Source organism: Brachyhypopomus gauderio, chromosome 3 (assembly GCF_052324685.1).
Source record: "Brachyhypopomus gauderio isolate BG-103 chromosome 3, BGAUD_0.2, whole genome shotgun sequence".
Classification (NCBI taxonomy): Eukaryota; Metazoa; Chordata; class Actinopteri; order Gymnotiformes; family Hypopomidae; genus Brachyhypopomus; species Brachyhypopomus gauderio.
In genome coordinates this window covers 34,871,074-34,882,534 of record NC_135213.1, presented here as the reverse complement: position 1 = coordinate 34,882,534, position 11,461 = coordinate 34,871,074, and the positions used below count along the sequence as shown (strand labels likewise).

Below are 11,461 nucleotides of genomic sequence, written 5' to 3'. Positions count from 1 at the left end.
GTGGTGTTGCGTTGCTAATCCTGAGGTGAAGTGTTGAAATGGCTTCCCCATGTTTAGTGTATCCCATGATCATCTCTCCACAAGCACACTCCAACTCCAACACTAATCTGATACTCCTAACCTTAACGGAACCAGACATTTGCCTACATATACTTTAAGATAAACTCACAAAATCAAGAAAAAAATGAATAATTCAATGTTATGGCCCCAAGCAAATTGTAATGACTGGAAATGTCAGCTGTGGATCTTTATGGTTTTTCATATTAGAGGCCTCACTAACAATCAAATGCCTCGCTGTTTCTGTGTACAGGTAACCCCTGTACCTGACTTAGTGGGTACAGGGTAATCCCTGTGCCTGATGTTTGTGGGTACAGGGTAACCCCTGTGCCTGACGTATGTGGGCACAGGGTAAACCCTCTGTTTGATGTTAGTGGGTACAGGGTAACCCCTGTGCCTGATGTTTGTGGGTACAGGGTAACCCCTGTGCCTGACGTTTGTGGGTACAGGGTAACCCCTGTGCCTGATGTTAGTGGGTACAGGGTATCCCCTGTGCCTGACATTAAGTGGGTACAGGGTAACCCCTGTGCATGATGTTAGTGGGTACAGGGTAACCCCTGTGCATGATGTTAGTGGGTACAGGGTAACCCCTGTGCCTGACATTTGTGGGTACAGGGTAAACCCTGTGCCTGATGTTAGTGGGTACAGGGTAAACCACTCTAGATTTTTCTAACTGCAAATTTCACATGTACCTTCATATAGTTTGAAAATACGGCAAGCTCTATCCGTCTCTAGAATTCAACTACAGCCTCTAGCGTGAATTCTAGAACCTGGGTGGAGTTAATTAATTAGTAGAGAATTAATAGTCTCGAATTAACCCTCTAGAATTAACACTAGCATTAACCCACTAGAATTCTCCTGTCTGGTAAATAGAGAAGGTACCTGCTGTGTGCAGTGACTCATCCTTCCTGTGTTTGCGTTGACAACAAGAGAGGGGAGGGGCTGGTGGGCTAATTAGTCCTCATTAGCCCGTCTCCTGCTTCCTGAGTGGACGCTGTTCTTTTGTCCCATCTTATTAACATCGCTAATAGAGCTGTCAACATGATACACAGGTGGGGTGAGTGCCGTGCATCACACTCACGCGTTAGCACCGACACAGGCAGGGCGGGATCAGGTCACGGGGTACAGATGATGTCCAGAACGACAGAACGTCCGAGAACGCGTTTCTGTTCACTTACATAAGTTTGTGTGACTTGCCAGATAAAGATGAAGGTTCTCAGATTTGTCATTGTAAAAATGCAAACGCCTACAGTAGGTTTTTTGTACAGAGTTAATCTAATTGGTTTCAACTCTGTGGGAGTTAATTCAATACTATGCTGACATACCTTACATGGTTCAGTGCACCAGAGGGGGAGGAGGAGTTCATTGGTCACAATGCCAACGTTACCAGTATGCTAATGAGCCAGTGCAAGGCCACACTTCAAAACGTCTGTTTTGGCTCCTAATAATTAGAATTACACTGATCAGACGGTTATTGGTAGAATAATGTATAGAATAAAATGTCATGCAGGCTAGCGGTCGAGTAAAGGTGAGGACTGGGACACAGGACCACCTCAGCCACCTAATCCTTCTCCTCTTCTTCCTCACCTCTCTCCATTTATCACTCTAACAGCCTGGCTGGAAGTGGAGCTGTGCGCTGTAATGAACTATGCCTTTCTGACTTTGATTTAGTGGATTAAAGAACTCAAAAGATCCATGAGTCTTCACCCACACAAGAAAGTGGTCGAAGTCACTCTCGCTCACCCACTCTCTCGCACGCTGAGAAAGGCCTCTGTACACACACACACACACACACACACACACACACACACACACACACACACACACACACACACACACACACACACACACACCTTCTCGTCTTCACCAAACATCAGTGATCTCAATTACAAGCACTGATAGAGGCTTTACAGGCAGATGTTGATTTCTCCGATTTCTAGACTGTAAAAGGAACAAGTTCAAGATCGCCACAGTCAACCCACAGTCCTGGGCACCAGTGTGCAGGTGTACCGTCAGGAGAACCTTTTCACTTCGAACACCCCAGACAACTTATCTCCATATGGTTCCAGAAAAAAATACCTTCCCCTTTGAGAGCAGTGTCATCAGAAACGAAGAGTATTATGGGATGTACAGAAGATGCCATTAGTCACTCAACTTTTGAGCTCATTGTGGGCTGATTGTGAATGTGGTGGTTTGTACAGTAGTAAAAACACTGCAAGGGTTTTAACAAAAATGGGTTTTAACAAATTCAGGACTCCAGGGGAAGTAGCTGCTCTCTAGAGTGAGAGAAGCCTTCTCAAAATAACTGACAAAACTGGACAGAGGAACAGACAGCGAAGGAAAACTTGAGATGGGCCGGTGAAGAACGGTGCAGGAGTGAAAACAGAGAATCAGAGAGAGAGAGAGAGAGAGAGAGAGAGAGAGAGACGCAACACGGTAGGCCTACTGCGAAATAAGGCTGGCTGCAAGCGCATAGCATGGTGCTGCAAACAACTCAGCGGTGAGGACACTGCATGCGTCTCCCTTAAGCAGGGAGAACGACAGGTGCAGGTCACCACCACTGATTGCGCTGACGAGAGCTGGCTCGTGAGCTCCCCCGGTGGAGGTAGATGGCACAACCCTGGAGACAGCCCTGACACTGACGATGGTAATTTACGGTGTCATAGATAATGACACATACTGAGATACTGATACTGAGCCTAGCTGCATACGTTGGCCTGTATGTGTGCTGGGTTAATGGCCTCACTGTTACAAAGGCAGCAGGAAGAGACCAAATCGCCCTGTCTGCACGGTCCACATGGCCTGACCTCTGAATGGGCCGGTTCTTCTGAAGGATCTGGTCTTCTGAAGATATCCAGCTTTTCCCGCACAGTAAACAGCGTCATCGGGAGGCAGTTGGGAGGTCGCTGGACATCTGATGGGTATGTGGTGTCAGACTCACCAGGACATGCACGCAGGCATGTGAAGATCACCAGGGTGACAGGTTCACCCATCGTGAAAGGTTAACTACTCCTGAAACCAGAGCTGGGCAAGACAGAGATCAGCAGCACATGGGCAACATGGCGGAGTTCTTCAACATTTCTTCCTGTCATTCTGACTCTGAGATGGTCGTGGTGATCATTCTGACTCTGAGATGGTCGTGGTGATCATTCTGACTCTGAGATGGTCGTGGTGATGTTCACACGGGCTTTTCCACTGGCTCATCTTCATTAATGCACCCAAGTGACATCATTTAAAAGCCCAAACTCTTCATCACCCCCGTGTGCTGAGGACAGAACCCTGCCTGCCAAAGCACAGGAAGTAACATTACCCAATAACACAACGCCATGTTTTCATTATCTAATCAGATCCCAAACTCTTTCACCGCCTGAATACGCAGTTTCACACAGAAAAAGGGAAGGAGATGCTGTATGATTCCTGTTTTAAAGTATTTCATAACTCCACAAATTCACACTCTTGAGTTTCCAAACTCCACTGCCCCCTCCACCATGAGAGGTCATGCAGAGGTCAGGTCGTGCTGAAAATGAAAAAAAAAAACCCCCGAAACTCTTATAAATAAGAATAATAATAAAATCCCAGAAGACAGCAGAGGGGACGGGGCACATGGACAGAGTCCCTCCACGCAGATGCTGTGTCCTCCACACAGGTGTTGTGTCCTCCACGCAGACGCTGTGTCCTCCACAGACGTTGTGTCCTCCACGCAGATGTTGTGTCCTCCACGCAGACACTGTGTCCTCCACGCAGATGTTGTGTCCTCCACGCAGATGTTGTGTCCTCCACGCAGATGTTGTCCACCACGCAGATGTTGTGTCCTCCACGCACTGTGTCCACCACGCAGACACTGTGTCCACCACGCAGACACTGTGTCCACCACGCAGACGCTGTGCCCACCACGCAGACGCTGTGTCCTCCACGCAGACACTGTGTCCTCCGCTGGAGACGGTACCGCTCATCATGCCGATGACGTCAGAATTAAGATTTTAGGAGTTTAAATAAATTTGTAAGTATTTGTGGTAGTAAAGCAATTTAAAGCTGCATCCCAGAGAACATATCCTGCGGTTTAGTTGATGGTTTAACCAGTGCTGGGTAGTGGGGGTATGTTGGGGGGTCCTGGCGGGGCACTAGAACTTTGCAGATAGGCTGATAGTCCTGGCGTAACAACAACATTGGTTTCCTATTGGCAGTACAATTCCTGTTCTGGTATTTCACACGCAGCTCCTGGGTCAGTTTATCATGTGGCTGTAGTGCCCCCTTGTGGGTATTCACCTGCAGGGCAACTGTGATGTTTGAGGAGAGCTTGAGTCTTGTTATGGGACATGTGGGAGGAGCAGCAGCCCTCACGACTCCCAGGGCCCTTCATCTCGTATTCATCTTCCTCAGTGCCTATATTAACCCAGCTGAAGTAACTTACACAGACCTCTCCAGGACCGATTTTATACTGAATCCTAAACACTACATTAATTACCCCCCTCCCCCACCCCACCCCACCCCACAATTATATCACATTTTTGTCAGTGACAACGTTTTCATCATTATTTTAATAAATTGTAGAAATGCACATTTAACTTGAATATCAATATGGTGAATTTAAATAGTTGATAACCACTTCAAATTCAGTTTCTGTACTGCCAGACAGTCCATTTTTAAAATGTGTCTTATGAATAACTGATTTATACATGCAGTCATAAATAAATTCATGTTGTACTTTACAGTAACATCTCAATGAGAGTAACACTATAATTTTTTATTTTGACAAACTGAGTTAACACGGGTAGTGCTTTGACCACTGCTATACCCTGACATTAAACCCAGAGAACGCTTCAGTAACTTGACATTAAACCCAGAGAACGCTTCAGCAACTTTACATTAAACCCGGGGAACGCTTCAGCAACTTTACATTAAACCCGGGGAACGCTTCAGCAACTTTACATTAAACCCGGGGAACGCTTCAGCAACTTTACATTAAACCCGGGGAACGCTTCAGCAACTTTATATTAAACCCAGGGAACGCTTCAGCAACTTTACATTAAACCCGGGGAACGCTTCAGCAACTTTACATTAGACACAGGGTAGGCTTCAGCAACTATAAATTGGCAGAAATAAAGCCGCAATGTTCTCAGCTCTGTCACAGGACCAGAGACCACTATTAGTGCACCTGATGTAACACACAACTACGACAGAGAAAGTGTTAAGATGTTAAAAGGACATAATTCTACATATATTCAAGCACTTCTAATTACACAGTCACCATCAACAGGGACACAACTTGGCGTACATGCAAATTCTGGCCTTCTGGACAAGAAATTTGACAAGTTAGTACAGTATGCAGGAACAAAACTTTGCATAAAGCCAGGAGAGAGAGAGAGAGAGAGAGAGAGAGAGAGAGAGAGAGAGAGAGAGAGAGAGAGAGAGAGAGAGAGAGAGAGAAGAGAAGAGAGAGAGAGAGAGAGAGAGAGACAGACTTGTTGGAAACCCTTATGACAGTTCTTTGATTTGTATAATAATGTGATTATAACTGTACATCTTATACAGTCCCTCTGACTTTATGTTGTGCGTACTCAAGTCATTTTGGAGTATTCTGTCGTTCTCTCAGCTCACAAGGTTGAGAGGCCGTTAACTGCATGTCCTGCCCACATTCTGAACCCATGGGTCACTGTGTCCAGACCAAACACAGATCTCATCCGTCTGAAGGACAGAGCAGTGCCAGACACGGAGAGTCAACAACTAGCTGCATAAAAACATAGTAGCTTTGACCCACATGGGCAGAGTAGAGGGGTTATGATTGGATCCCCCAGTGTTAGGAGAGAGGGCGGAGTCCTGAGTGTAAGGAGAGAGGGCGGAGTCCTGGGTGTAAGGAGAGAGGGCGGAGTCCTGGGTATAAGGAGAGAGGGCGGAGTCCTGGGTGTAAGGAGAGAGGGTGGAGTCCTGGGTGTAAGGAGAGAGGGCGGAGTCCTGTTTTAGTTTACCCAATCTGACACGTGCGCATGAGACACAAGAGACAAGGACACAGCAGACTAAAGCTGATCAGACCACTCTGGTGGCTGTGATGAGGTACGTACGTGTGTGTGTGTGTGTGTGTGTGTGTGTGTGTGTGTGTGTGTGTGTGTTTTAGTTTAGTCCAGAGGCTCCTCCGTGAGTTTAGCTGCGGCTGTGGCCAGTTTAGACTCTCTCATCTTATCCAGTCCAAACAGCAGGTCCAGCTGAGTGACTGGGCGAAGAGGCACGTCTTCCTCCAGTCTGCACGAAACACACACACACACACACACACACATACACACACACCCAAACACACACACACACATATATATATATACACACACACACACACACACACACACATATACACACATATACACACACACACACACACACACACACACACACAGAGGAGGTGAGAATGTTAGACCTGAGAAGAGCACCCATAAGATAAGCTGATACACGTGGCGTGCAGAAGGTCGTACTCCTCGTCCTGGTCGTCCAGTAGCAGCTGCTTGGTGATCTGGTTCATCTGCTGTCTGCGGACGTAATCTCTGACCCGGTACAGGGCCGCGTCCCGACACAACTCCCTCAGATCGCTGCCCGAGAAGCCGTCCGTCTGCAGGGCCAGCTCCCTGAGGCTGACGGCCTTGCTCAGCTGCAGGAAGCACCAGCCACACACACACACACACACACACACACACACACTCTGCTGTAATCTCCTGCACCTGCTCCCTGTCCTGGATCCGGAACGAGGTGGTGTTCACGGCGAGCGGTTGGTGTTCCTGCAGCGTAAGCAGAAGAACTCTGTGCCCTCGTGTACCGTACGACGGAACAAGAACTCTGAACTGCACCACAATGAACTGGAAAGAGCTCACGAGTTCGTGTGGAACGCAGGACTGGCAGCTCAATGCATTCTGGGAGAACAAGGCTCCTGTGATGCAGGACATGACTCCAGACAAAAACACACTCTGTTCTAGTCACTCTGTTCTAGTCACTCTGTTCTAGTCACTCTGTTCTAGTCACCCAGCCGGAAGGAAAAACAAAAGTTTTAGAGTTTGGTGGGAACACAAGTCTTGAACCATCAGTGTTCTGAGAAACAGGTGTGTGTGTGTGCTGTTAACAGGTGTGTGTGTGCTGTTAACAGGCGTGTGTGTTTGTGTGTGTGTGTGTGCAGAGAGAGCGTGAGAGTTACGTTTTCTCCTGACAGGATGAGACGGAGGATTTCCTGCCTCTGAACAGCGTTCTGTAGAAATGGAAAAAAGATACCAAATAAACCACCTTTCAACACCTTTCAATGAGCTAATAAACCAGTGTGTGTGTGTGTGTGTGTGTGTGTGTGTGTGCGTGACAGACTCTCTCTTTCTCACAGGTGAAAGGTCGTGTGTATGTGTGTGACTCAAGGGTAACCCCAGGTGAAAGGTCGTGTGTATGTATGTATGACTCACAGGTAACCCCAGGTGAAAGGTCGTGGGCATCCTTCTCAGTATGGCTGGGTCCACATCCTGAGGCCTGTTAGTGGCCCCCATCACCATCACCTGGGTAACACACACACACACACACACACACACACACACACACACACACACACACACACACACACACACACACACACACACACACACACACACACAGTTAGACTGTTAGCACACCTACTGAAGGACTGAAGTGTGTGAGTATTTGTATACATCATGGTGTGTGTGTGAGACCTGAGTGTTTGCTCCAGTTTCTAGACCGTCCCACAGACTCATAAACTGGGCCTTCATCATGGCTGTGGCCTCGTGATCCAGACTGGATCGATTCCTCAGGAATGAGTCTAAGTGGAGCAGGTAAAAGGGGTCAGCGCCGCTCCTGATATTAAAACCCAGTACTGACGTTTGGTGAGACTCGCCTCATTCATGTGTGATCGTTTCCTACAGAGATTATTACAGCAGTGAAAGGGGGTGGAGGATGATGATGAAGAAGAGGGTGGAGGATGAATATGAAGGGGTGGAGGAGGTGATGAAGGGGTGGAGGATGATGAAGAGACTGGAGGATGATGATGAAGGGGTGGAGGATGATGATGATGAAAGGGTGGAGGATGATGATGATGATGAAGGGGAGGAGGATGATGAAGAGGGTGAAGGATGAATATGAAGGGGTGGAAGAGGTGATGATAAAGGAAGTGGAGGATAATGATGGGGTGGAGGAGGTGATGAAGGTGGAGGATGATGAAGAGGGTGGAGGATGATGATGATGAAGGGGGTGGAGGATGATGATGATGATGGGGTTGACTTTCAGAATCATAGAAAGCTGTCAGCTCTCCACTTTCACATGGCCAGCAGTCTCAACCAGATACCAGGCTAAACCAGTCTAAACCAGTCGATACCAGTCTAAACTAGCCACTTACCTATTTCATCAATGAAAATGATGCAGGGTTGAAGCTTGACAGCCAGTGAGAATACGGCAGCAGTGAGCTTCTGTGATTCGCCGTACCACTTGTCCGTCAAAGTGGAGGCCTGAAGATTGATGAACTGACAGCCTGAGGCTTTGGCTGTTGCCTTGGCGATTAAAGTCTTCCCACAACCAGGTGGGCCGTACAACAGCACACCTGTGGAGTGCGAGTCATGTCTTCATGAGACATGAAAACCCAGTAACACTGTAGAAGTTGCTACTTTAATGGCTATTATAAAACTGACAGTTGGCGTTATAATAAGCCACAAGCTAAATCATGTAAGAGAGAAGATGAGATTGTCTAAATCCGGCAGCAGAATCTCGTCTATTTCTTCTGCTTGCGTTCCCCTCTCACCTCTGGGCGGCTGCACCAGTTTGGACCCGCGAAACAGGTGGCGTTTCTGGAAGGGCAGGATGACGGTGTCCTGCATCTCTGTGATGACACCATCAAGACCTGCGATGTCCCTCCACGTGACCTTGGAGAACATCACACCACAGGAACAACCATATCATCACATCACAAACTTAAACTCACACCACAAGAACAACCGTACCATCACACATGCAAAAGACTCTTCTGACGACACACAGTGGAAAATAAAATTCAGTTATTAAACATCATCTATGAAGAACCAACAACTGAAACCATGTTGAGTTGGAGGTGAGGATGCTGAGCGTGAGGGCGTTTCTGAGCATCAGGGCGTGTCTAAAGTGAGGGCGTGTCTGAGCGTCAGGGCGTGTCTAAAGTGAGGGCGTGTCTAAAGTGAGGGCGTGTCTGAGCGTCAGGGCGCGTCTGAGGTGAGGGCGTGTCTGAGCGTCAGGGCGCGTCTGAGCGTCAGGGCGTGTCTGAGCGTCAGGGCGTGTCTGAGCGTCAGGGCGTGTCTGAGCGTCAGGGCGTGTCTGAGCGTCAGGGCGTGTCTGAGCGTGAGGGCGTGTCTGAGCGTGAGGGCGTGTCTGAGCGTGAGGGCGTGTCTGAGCGTGAGGGCGTGTCTGAGCGTGAGGGCGTATCTGAGCATGAGGGCGCGTCTGAGCGTCAGGGCACGTCTGAGGTGAGGGCGGGTCTGAGCATGAGGGCGGGTCTAAGGAGAGGGCGGGTCTGAGCGTGAGGGCGGGTCTGAGCGTGAGGGCGGGTCTGAGCATGAGGGCACGTCTGAGGTGAGGGCGTATCTGAGCATGAGGGCAGGTCTAAGGAGAGGGCGTGTCTGAGCGTGAGGGCGTGTCTGAGCGTGAGGGCGTATCTGAGCATGAGGGCAGGTCTAAGGAGAGGGCGTGTCTGAGCGTGAGGGCGTGTCTGAGCGTGAGGGCGTGTCTGAGCATGAGGGCAGGTCTAAGGAGAGGGCGCGTCTGAGCGTGAGGGCGCGTCTGAGCGTGAGGGCACGTCTGAGGTGAGGGCGTATCTGAGCGTGAGGGCGTGTCTGAGCGTGAGGGCGTGTCTGAGCGTGAGGGCGCGTCTGAGCGTGAGGGCGCGTCTGAGCGTGAGGGCGTGTCTGAGCGTGAGGGCGCGTCTGAGGTGAGGGCGTATCTGAGCATGAGGGCGGGTCTAAGGAGAGGGCGTGTCTAAGGTGGGCTGTACCTTGATGCTGCGAGGATCAACAAGATGAGCTGCCACGTTCATCTCATACTCGCTCAGACTCACCCCCTCCACCCCAATCTGCTTCATCAGCTTCTCCGCCTGACGGAGACACGTCACACACCAGCTAATATTACTATAATATTACTATATTACTATTACTATCATTAATAATATTTTCATTGCTGCTACTGTGTTGAACAATGCCACATTCCTAAACTACACTTCTTATCAATAAAGTTAAAAATGCCAATAAGCAATAGTCAATAAAATAAAAAAAAAACTCTTGAATAAAAGCAGAGAAAGACACTAGGTGAAAGAATAGAGCAAGAAATCGACAGAGAGAAAGAACAGTGAAATACGGCAATAAGCAAAGAGAGACGTTGTACAACAGCAACATGGCCAGACACGTCCTGGAAACGCAATACTGCGCATATTCACGCATATCGGCGGGTTTACCCTTTTCTTGGCTTGTGATTTCTGTTTCTGTGTGGGGTCCATGGTCTCCACCACGTATTTGATGCTGTAGTATGTGGCCGCCCCGAAGATGGTGAGTCTGACCAGCAGCCCGAGCACCTCGCTGCCCGTGAGGGGGCGTAGCAGCACGTCCCGTGGGGCGCCACCCAGCATCTGTTAGTGTACAGCTCAGTTAGGGGGATGGAGGATGGAGGATGAGAGGATGTAGGATGGGAGGATGGGAGGATTTCACCTTTTATCTTAGTGGGGGTCAGAAACAGATGGAGTGGGGTTTAAAGGCGTACATTCCCCTGCATGTCCTGGAAAATAAGTCAAGTGTTACTAGTAGTAGTTCAAACCAACCTCACATTAGACACGAACACAGTAAATCTTGATTTAAACGTCGAGGCTTAAATGTGATGAAAGTGCATTAAAGTGCAATAAGCCCAATGTTCAGCTAGCTAACCGTGTGATGCGGTAGCTAGCTAACCTACGTCCTGGAACAGGTGCAATATCTTTGTACAGCTAACAATTAGATCATCCTAAAAAACACAGCAAACAACGAATATCTACGTATCAGAATTATTAAAAAACAGTGATCTTACTTTTCAAAGCACAGCACAAAACAGCATCTTTACTTCTGTACAACCACTTACGACCATCCGTGTGGAAACAATCGTCAGTGTGAAGTGTTCCGCGGTTGCTACACCTGAAATCAGTCGGCAGAAATTCTGCGGATAAAGGTTTTCACCATAATCGCTCAGTGTATATGCATCTCAACCACAGATTGTATACATACGTTTTAAACAACATACCATATATACATACAGTTTAAACAACAGTTTATGGTGTCGACACATTATATATCTCATGGGCAGATACTTCATGTAGAACGTGACTTTATTATTTTGTACAACACGATTGTGTTGCAAACACCGCAAAGCTAAATTTGATGTTATTTCATAAATG

At 48.2% G+C, this 11,461-nt stretch overlaps 1 protein-coding gene across 1 annotated transcript; it reads right to left on the bottom strand.

The window, feature by feature from the left end:
* Positions 1-4,780: 4,780 nt before the first annotated feature.
* atad1a (ATPase family AAA domain containing 1a) lies at positions 4,781-11,211 on the bottom strand. Its single transcript, XM_076997871.1, has 11 exons — positions 11,098-11,211; positions 10,746-10,812; positions 10,496-10,666; positions 10,040-10,138; positions 8,822-8,942; positions 8,423-8,623; positions 7,743-7,849; positions 7,482-7,571; positions 7,229-7,279; positions 6,519-6,691; positions 4,781-6,294 (listed from the first exon to the last, which is right to left on the bottom strand). Exons 3-11 carry the CDS (start codon positions 10,664-10,666, stop codon positions 6,171-6,173), a joined length of 1,137 nt encoding a protein of 378 aa, XP_076853986.1. The 5' UTR covers positions 10,746-10,812; positions 11,098-11,211; the 3' UTR covers positions 4,781-6,170.
* Between the last annotated feature and the right edge of the window lie 250 nt (positions 11,212-11,461).

What these genes read in the sequence shown, in the direction of transcription:
- atad1a (XM_076997871.1), bottom strand. Translation starts at nt 10,666, where the DNA reads ATGCTGGGTGGCGCCCCACGGGACGTGCTGCTACGCCCCCTCACGGGC. An exon ending in TTGATCCTCGCAGCATCAAG is followed by an intron (nt 8,943 to 10,039) that starts GTACAGCCCACC and finishes ATGTTCTCCAAG; the next exon opens with GTCACGTGGAGGGACATCGC. An exon ending in TCATCCTGTCAGGAGAAAAC is followed by an intron (nt 6,692 to 7,228) that starts GTAACTCTCACG and finishes TGCTTCCTGCAG; the next exon opens with CTGAGCAAGGCCGTCAGCCT.